Source organism: Globicephala melas, chromosome 19 (genome assembly GCF_963455315.2).
Source record: "Globicephala melas chromosome 19, mGloMel1.2, whole genome shotgun sequence".
NCBI classification, from domain to species: Eukaryota; Metazoa; Chordata; class Mammalia; order Artiodactyla; family Delphinidae; genus Globicephala; species Globicephala melas.
The window spans coordinates 6,268,572-6,277,516 of NC_083332.1; the positions used below are offsets into that span (position 1 = coordinate 6,268,572).

The 8,945-nt window shown below is 53.8% G+C and overlaps 1 protein-coding gene across 4 annotated transcripts in view; it reads left to right on the forward strand.

Annotated features, from left to right (window-relative positions):
• Positions 1–7,067, forward strand: part of SYT3 (synaptotagmin 3) — a 16,062-nt gene extending 8,995 nt beyond the window's left edge. For all 4 annotated transcript variants that reach the window (XM_060289181.1, XM_060289183.1, XM_060289182.1 and 1 more), the window contains 6 exons: positions 800–1,018; positions 3,424–3,544; positions 3,806–3,977; positions 4,077–4,209; positions 6,329–6,397; positions 6,562–7,067. In XM_060289181.1, coding sequence (XP_060145164.1) covers positions 800–1,018; positions 3,424–3,544; positions 3,806–3,977; positions 4,077–4,209; positions 6,329–6,394 — 711 coding nt within the window. In that variant the 3' untranslated portion in view covers positions 6,395–6,397; positions 6,562–7,067. The remainder of the gene's footprint in view (positions 1–799; positions 1,019–3,423; positions 3,545–3,805; positions 3,978–4,076; positions 4,210–6,328; positions 6,398–6,561) is intronic.
• Positions 7,068–8,945: the final 1,878 nt, after the last annotated feature.

Sequence of the window (8,945 nt, forward strand, 5' to 3'; positions counted from 1 at the left end):
CCTGGGTCTGAGGGAGGAGGGATTAGGGGCCTGGACTCCTGGGTCTGAGGGGGGAGGGGCTGGGGGCGGGGACCCCTGGGTCTGAGGGACGAGGGATTAGGGGCGGGGACTCCTGCGTCTGAGGGAGGAGGGGCTGGGGGCCTGGACTCTGGGTTTGAGGGAGGAGGGGCTGGGGGCTGGACATCCGGGTCCCAGGGAGGAGGGGCTGGGGGCCTGGACCCCTGGGTCTGAGGGAGGAGGGATTAGGGGCGGGGACTCCTGGGTCTGAGGGAGGAGGGGCCGGGGGCCTGGATCCTGAGTCTTAGGGAGGAGGGGCCGGGGGCCTGGATCCTGGGTCTGAGGGAGGAGGGGCTGGGGGCCTGGATCCTGGGTCTGAGTAGGGAGGGGCTGGGGGTCTGGATCCTGGGTCTGAGGGAGGAGGGGCTGGGGGCCTGGACTCTGGGTTTGAGGGAGGAGGGGTTGGGGGCTGGACATCCGGGTCCCAGGGAGGAGGGGCTGGGGGCCTGGACCCCTGGGTCTGAGGGAGGAGGGATTAGGGGCCTGGACTCCTGGGTCTGAGGGGGGAGGGGCTGGGGGCCTGGACTCCTGGGTCTGAGGGAGGAGGGGCCGGGGGCCTGGATCCTGGGTCTTAGGAAGGAGGGGCTGGGGTCATGGACGCCTGGGTCTGAGGGAGGAGGGGCTGGGGTTCCAGATTCCTGGGTCTGAGGAAGGAGGGGGTAGGGGTCCAGACATCTGGGTCCCGGGCAGGAGGGGCTGGTGGGCATAGTGTCTGTCTCCCTTCGTCGCCCACCCCCTCTAGGTACACAGGAAGACCCTGAACCCCGTGTTCAATGAGACATTTCAGTTCTCCGTGCCCCTGGCTGAGCTGGCCCAGCGCAAACTGCACTTCAGCGTCTATGACTTTGACCGCTTCTCCCGGCACGACCTCATCGGCCAGGTGGTTCTGGACAACCTCCTCGAGCTGGCTGAGCGGCCCCCCGGCCGCCCGCTGTGGAGGGACGTCGTGGAGGGCGGCTCGGTCAGTGGCTGCTGCATCCCCCATCCCGGGGACCTGGGACCCCTCAGTTTGCCATCTCCTTGCCCCCCACTTCATAACCTTGTAACTCCTTGATCCTGGAGTTTTCTGTTTAGCTTTATTTTGTTGTAAGATATTGCAAACGTACAAGCAAGAATAGAGACCGATATAATGGACCCCCATTCCCCATCCGCACTTTGTCAACTATTAATATCATAACTGGGCCCGAGGTTTCCCAACTTCTGACACCAGCACCTCACCCCCCGACCCCGTTGACATCTGATGGTAACCATTGAGAAAACTATAATAGACGCCCATATACCCACCGGCCAGCTTTGTCAAACTTCCATGCCATGACCCCCTGACTTCTGCCCGCTGGCCCTAGATTCCTGACCCTCCAACTTCCCAAGCCCAAAGTTCCTTTTGTTTTCCCAACTTCCTTCCCCTCACAACCTCCCAATTTTCCAATTCCCAGAGTTCCTGAACTCCCCCAACCCCTCTGAACTCTGAACATTTTGTTTCAAACCCCTGACTTTCAGATTCTCGAATATAATCTAATCCTGTCTCTTCATGGTCTCCACTAGAATCCTGATAGCCTGATGCCCCAAGCCTCGGACATACTGGGATCCCCAATATCCTGACATCTCCCCAATTCCCCCAACACCCCCCATGGGCCCCTTCCTCATTTCTTACAACCTCATTCTCCTGTATATCCAATCCTTCCCCAAACCCAGCCCCTAGGTCTTCGTTGGGTGTCCTGACCCCTTCCACGCCCCAAACTTCACACCCTCCCAACTCCTCAGCCCTCTCAGTTCCAATCTGTGGGTTTCCCAACATTCCAGCTCTCTGCCAATCCGGGGTAGCTGTGTGTGTCAGGGCTGGGTAAGCCCTGTCCTCATATCACGAGAGGGCTGGTTTTGCCCACCTGATGGCCCTACTCGAGGTCCTTCCCTTCTCTGAGCCTCAGTTTCCCCATATGTACAATGACACGGTTGAACCAGGTGCCCATGGCTCTTCCTAAAGTACCCTTCGCTGGACCCTCCAGAGCCTGCTTGCTCAGTCCCCCAAGCCCAGCCTGTGAGAACCACGTGCCTAGTTGTAGGGTCCTGACCCCAGGACCCACCTAGCCCCGCTCCCTGTCATTCCCTGAGGCAGCCCCACCCGAAGGCACTCTCCTGCATCCATCTTTGTCTCCTTTTGTCACCTCTCCTTTTCCCTCCGCCTCCTGATAGCTCCAGGTATCGCTCATTCTTTCATTTATTCATGCATTCCTTCAACACCTGTTTTTTTCAGGATCAAGACCTCGGGAGCTGTGGGTCTAAGTTGTCACACAGTTTGCTGTCAGGGGGCCAGCATTACGGGGACACGCAGTGGGAGCATCTGCTCAGGGCTGCAGGGAATCTGGGAGCTTGTGGGAAGAGGTGACAGCTAAGCCACGGCTTGTTGGCCGAGAGGAGATGGGGAGGAAGGGTATTTAAGCCAAGGGAACAGCCTGGGCAAAGCGTCAGGGGACTGAGTGGGGAGTCTAGGGACCTGGGCTCCTAACTGTGGTTGGGAGGCGAGGGGCCGAGATGAGACTGAAGGATGGGACAGGCGGGTCATAGGTCCCCTAGCTCTGGCCACTGTTCCAGGTCCATCTGTGTGTGTCACAGCGAAGGGTCTGCCTTCCTTGTAACCTCTGTCTGGTTCTTGGCTGTCTCCTGTCTTAAGACTGACCTTTCCGTGTCTTTTCTCTGCCCCACTCTCCCTGGATCTCTGTCCCTTTCTCGATGTAGGTCTCTGCCTCTGTTTCTCTCTCTCTCTGGGTCTTTTCCCCTCCCCTCTCATTCTGGGTCTCCGTCACTCTCTCTGGGTGTCCATACCCCCCACCGAGTCTCTGTCCCCCTCTCCGGATCTCTAGTCCTGCCCCTTGGGGACTCTGTCGCCTCCCAGGCCTCGGTGCTCCCTCTGAGTCTATGCCCCTCTTCCTCCTACCCACCCCCTCTGTGCTCCCCTGTCTGGGTCTCTACCACCCCTCTCTCCTCTGGGTCTTTCTGACTTTAGAACTCTGTGGGTCTGTCTTTCTGACTGTATCTCTCAGAGTTTGCATCTCTGTCTCAGTCTATTTCTTACCGTGTTCTTCTCTCTCTCTCTCCCTCTTTCTGTCCCTCTCCTGCTCTCTCCCGCTCTCTCCCCCCACCCATGCCTCTTCCAGTCTTCCCTGCAGAACAAGTAGGATTTGACGGTGGCAGGCAGCTGTGGCCGAGGAGTTACCAGGTTTGGCCCGAAGTCAGATTGTTAAGTGGATCAGAAACCTGAGCCCTGGAGACGTGAGAGGACAGCTGGAGTCTGGGGATGGGAGAGAAAGTCAGGGAGAGACAGTGGGAGGCTGAGGCAAGGCGTCGCTGACCCTCTTTCCCCAACTGCAGGAAAAGGCAGATCTTGGGGAGCTCAATTTCTCACTCTGCTACCTCCCCACCGCCGGGCGCCTCACCGTGACCATCATCAAAGCCTCTAACCTCAAAGCAATGGACCTCACCGGCTTCTCAGGTGGGTTCCGGGAAGGCGCTGGCATCTGAAGGGGGGGAGGGGCTGGGACTCCTGGGTCTGAGGGGGGAAGGGCTGGGGGGGCCTGGATCCTGGGTCTGAGGGAGGAGGGGCTGGGGGCCTGGGCCCCTGGGTCTGAGGGAGGAAGGGCCGGGGGGAAAAAGGCTGCGGATCCAGAACCTTGGGTCTGGGAGAAGAGGGGTCTGGGGTCCACAGTCGGGTCTGAGGAAGTCGAGGTTCAGTGCTCTCCACAACCGCCCCCAGACCCCTACGTGAAGGCCTCTCTGATCAGCGAGGGGCGGCGTTTGAAGAAGCGGAAAACCTCGATCAAGAAGAACACGCTGAACCCCACGTACAACGAGGCGCTGGTCTTCGACGTGGCCCCCGAGAGCGTGGAGAACGTGGGGCTCAGCATCGCGGTGGTGGACTATGATTGGTGAGGGCGCGGGGGGGGGGGGGGTGAGGGCGGGGGGCGGGACCGGGCCTGCCTCCCTCCCTCTCAGGTGCTCACCGACCCCCCACCCCTGACCCCCAGCATCGGACACAACGAGGTGATCGGCGTGTGCCGCGTGGGTCCCGACGCCGCCGACCCCCACGGCCGCGAGCACTGGGCCGAGATGCTGGCCAACCCGCGCAAGCCCGTGGAGCACTGGCACCAGCTGGTGGAGGTGCGTGGGCGCCACCCGACGTCCCTCCCACCGCGTTTGCCCCTTCACTCACGCAACGCGTCACGTTTCTGTGGGCTGTGGAGTCAGCGTAGGTTCGAACCCCCGCTCTACCATCTCTAGCTGTGTGATTTAGAGCAAGTTACTTGAACTCTCTGTGTCTCAATTTCCTCTGTTGGGAAATGGGACCGTTAATAACACCTATTGTTAGGGTAGATGTGAAGATTCAGTGAGTTAATGCAGGACTAAGTGTCTGCCTCTTAGTAAGGGCTCAGTAAATAGTCAGCTACTATTATTATTATTACCCATGGTGCTAAGTCCCAAACAAAAGGAGAACACTAGGTGATAAAATAGAGCGGGGTTTTCTTTATTTGTTATTTAAAGCAGGCTGTGAAAATTGAAATGAATAAGAAAATAAAGTTGAAATAGAACAGAACAGACATTTTCACAGGGCAGCAAACCAAGGATCATAGCGTTAATTTATTTTTCTCCCTGTCAGTTGTGGTCCAAACGTTTTGGAATCTGGGAGGTAGAGGGAATCTGGATGGGGGATGGAGGATGCCCTTTAGATTAGGGAGTCATGGAGGACTTCTTGGAGGAGGTGACATTTGAGCAGAGACCTGGAGGTTGAAAAGGAATGGGCTCAGGTGAAGAAGATTGTAGGGAGAGGGCAAGGCTGCCCGTTCCTGTTCCTCGGAATCATCGAGGAGGCTGATGTCAGCGGTGAGCCTGGAGCAGACAAAGAAGGGGTACGAGCAGATCCCAAGAGGCCTTGTGGGTCACGCAAGAACAGCCTGATAATTTTTAAATTAAAAGTTTAAGATCATTACTTGGTCAAGAGAAATTTTCAAACGTGGTTCTCTCATTTGAAACCAAGAAAAGCAAAGAAGTAGTTTTGAAGCTCTTGATGAATTTGCTGTCACTAAAGCCAAGAAAGTAAAATTATACTAGATTCTTTGTAGGGTATAAATTAAACATTTAAACTTAAGAAAATGTGAATTTCAATACACTTACTCTTCTTTTTTTTTAGTATTTTCTCAATTATTTTAATACGCCACGAAAAAAAAATTTAAATACAGAAAAATCAGGTGTATATTTATTTCTCCTTTCATCTCCAGTTCTTGAGCCCAGGAACTGGCCCTTATTTACAATTTAAATAAATTTGAATTTGAAATAAATTTTAAATAAAACAAGTTTCATTTAAAATTTATTTAAAATGACACAGGACTGGCTTTTATTTAAAATTTGTATTTTGCTCATCATGGATTTTTTTTGCATTCATTTTGATTTTTTTTAAATTGCATTACAATAGCATTTATCTTGACTGCTGAGTTTGGATGCAACTTAAATTTTGCACTAGGAGTCAGTTCCTCAGTTGGAATTGACTAGTCTGTCCCTGCTTTGGACTTTTTTCCTGGTTGGGGGTGCGGGGGGCTTAAAGGGCTGAGCACAGAACTCAGATGTGAGTTTTGAAAAGACCGTGATTGTAGTTGGATAAACAGATGGCAGCTTCTCCGTCCTTCCATCACTCACTCTTCTAATTCGCTCACTCATTTATTCACAAACTTCTCTGGAAGCAGAGAGGAGCTGAACCCCAGCAGGGTCTGGCCCTGACCTTGACTTTCAGCCAGTAGTGTTATGTGGCCCCAAAGCATCTTTCTAGTCCCAGAGCTGACCCTGCCCCTTCTCTGCTCAGCCCTCCCATGGCTCCACGGCACCCCCAGGACCGGGTCTCAGCTCCTCAGAGGCCCTGCAGGGTCTTCCCCATCACCCCAGTATCCTCATCTCTCCTCACATTTCCACGGACTGCTTCTTTGTGTCTCAGTTTCTGCATCTGTAGAATGGGACTGTTGTACCACTTGTCCCATCACTTCAGAGCCAGGCAAAAAAGAGAACTGTAAGTGATGAAAACAGGGAATTCCCTGGCAGTCCAGTGGTTAGGACTTGCGCTTTCACTACCGAGGGCGAGGGTTCAATCCATGGTTTGGGAAGTAAGATCGCACAAGCCGCAAGTCACAACCAAAAAAAAAAAAAAGAAAACAGGTTTGATGTCTTATTAGATTATTAGCAACTGTTTTGTCTCTGTCCCTCACTCCTGAGCCTTCTGGATTTCCCCTGTCAGGAAAAGACTTTGACCAGCTTCACAAAAGGCAGCAAAGGATTGTCAGAGAAAGAGAACTCAGAGTGAGGGGTAAGGAACCCAGACCGGGGGTGGGAGGGGCTGGACTCCTGGTTCTGAGGATGGAGAGACATAGGACCGGGATTCCTGGGTCCCTGGGGTGGTGACGGAACTACAGCAGGTCATGGGCCTGCTCTCTGCCATCACTGATGTTTCCTCCCTGCCCGGTCCTGCAGGTCTGGCCTAAGCTCAGGATCGGACCAGGCCCCCTCAGGACCCCATCCCTTCCTGCCCGGACTGTGAATTCATCTCCTCGAAGCCATAACGTCCGAGCCACGTGGTGCGGGGCAGTGCTGGGCCTGCCCATCCTTCTACCCCTGGAGGCGTGGGGATGGAAGGCAGGCGGGCCCAGCTCCCTGTTTCAGGGTGGGGGGCATCCAGTCTCCACTGTGTCTGTCCTCCCTTCCCCGGGGCTCCCCATCCAGGCGAGGGGCCGTGCATGTCTGGGGGACCCCTCCCCCTCCCCAAACCTCTGTCTGTCTCTGTGTCTCTTTGCTGTTTGTACAAGACTTGGCGTCCTAACCCTTGTTCTCACCGTGAATGTCAACAGACCAATCCTTCGTGTTCCCCTAGACACACGCACAGCTGTGTCTACCCTTTCTGTTCACCACATCCCCCGTCTGGCCAATCCCCCCACTGCTGCTGCTATGAATGCCGGAATAAACACATACCGTGGGTCTCACTCCGTCTAGGGCTCCTGTCCTTTCTGGGACCGGGAAGCTGGGTTGGAACATCCTGGCTCTGCATTCAGACAAATGTTTCATTCGCTGCCTGGGTGACCTTTGGCAACTTAATTGATTTATCTGAGCCTTTCTAAATTTCACATTGGCCAGGACCACTGTGATTATAGGACACAAAATGCAACCCAGGGGCTTCCCTGGTGGCGCAGTGGTTAAGAATCCACCTGCCAACGCAGGGGACACGGGTTAGGGCTCTGATCCGGGAAGATCCCACATGCCGCAGAGCAGCTAAGCCGATGTGCCACAACTACTGAGCCCGCGCGCCTAGAGCCCGTGCTCTGCAACAGGAGAAGCCACTGCAATGAGAAGCCCGCACACCGCAACAGAGAGTAGCCCCCGCTTGCCGCAGCTAGAGAAAGCCCACGCACAGCAACGAAGACCCAACGCAGCCAAAAATTAATTAATTAATATTTTAAAAGGCAACCCAAACTACTGTAAGCCACAAGCAGCATGGAAAGACATCCAGGGAAGTCTGAGGGCACAGAAGGACTTCAGGCATGGTTGGATCCAGGTGTTCGAGTGATTCTGCTTTGTCCTTTATTGACTTCATTCTCAGGCAGGTCTTTGTGGTGGTAATAAACGGCCATTTGGAACTGCGGCTTCTGCATCTGCCATCATGCCTTCAGCTGCAGAAAACAGAGAGAGCTGAAATGGTAGAGATTTCTTTTGCTCATCTAACAAACGTTTTAAAGATACAAAGTCCCAGGGTTAGTTCAGCTGCTCAGTGTCAGGCACTGGGTTGGCATCTGTGAGAATTGTTTTGCTTTCCCCTCGTGGGTACAAACTGTCTGCAACGGTACCACATGTTGTGTTCTCAGACGGTGACATCTAAGGCAGAAAATGTGGACAGGGGCCTCCCCTTATGTGTTCCCTTTTTTTTCTCCCCGGAAGAGTTCTCCTTCTCATTTGCCAGAGTGGGTTCTGTGGCCAGCCTGGGTTGCAAAGCAGTCTGGAAAGTGAGCATCTGTCATTTCTAGTCTATATTGTGGGATGTGGCCCTTGCCAGCAAGGAAGCACAGAAAGGGGAAATGATTGTTGGGTAGGAAATTAACAGGACCTGCTGCAGCTGCAAAAAAATTGGAAACAAAATTAGGACAGTCTCCCTCTCCCTCTCTCTCTCTCTCTCTCTCTCTCTCTCTCTCTCTCTCTTTCTCTTTCTCTCCCTGCTTCCATATCATTCAGGAAAAGGATTCTGATTGGTCCTGCTCAGGCCTTGGATCATCACCTCAAGCTAAGCATGTGTCCAGTTGGCAAGCTTGCTCTTGAGCCTTGTCCCCGCCGTGGCTGATTCTTCCTCCACTGCCCATCTCACCTAGATTGGCTCAGACCCCCTCAGGAACTCATCCCTTCTTCCCTAGCTGTGAATTCATCTCCTGAAGTCATAACGGTTTGTTAGTAGAGAACATGGGGGGTCCCCTGATTGACAGCCCCAACAAAATCACATGGCAGTGCGTGCCACAACTACTGAGCTCACACACGCTGGAGCCCGCGCGCCACAACTACAGAGAAGCCCGCACATCGCAATGAAGAGCCGGCACACCACAGCGAAAGATCCCTCATGCCGCAACTAAGACCCAACGCAGCCAAATAAATGAATAAATAATTTTTAAAAAAGAATCACATGGCAGTAGTCAGGGGACCGTCCTTCAAAGTAGTGAATGTCCACTACATGACTAGTTGACATGAATTCACACCCACTTGACCATATACAGCATTTCAAAAAATTCTACCATGAAGAAATAGTACAGCCACTGTATTCATGTGCTAGGGCTGCCGTAACAAATTACCACAAAGTGGCTGGCTGAAAACGACAGAAATGT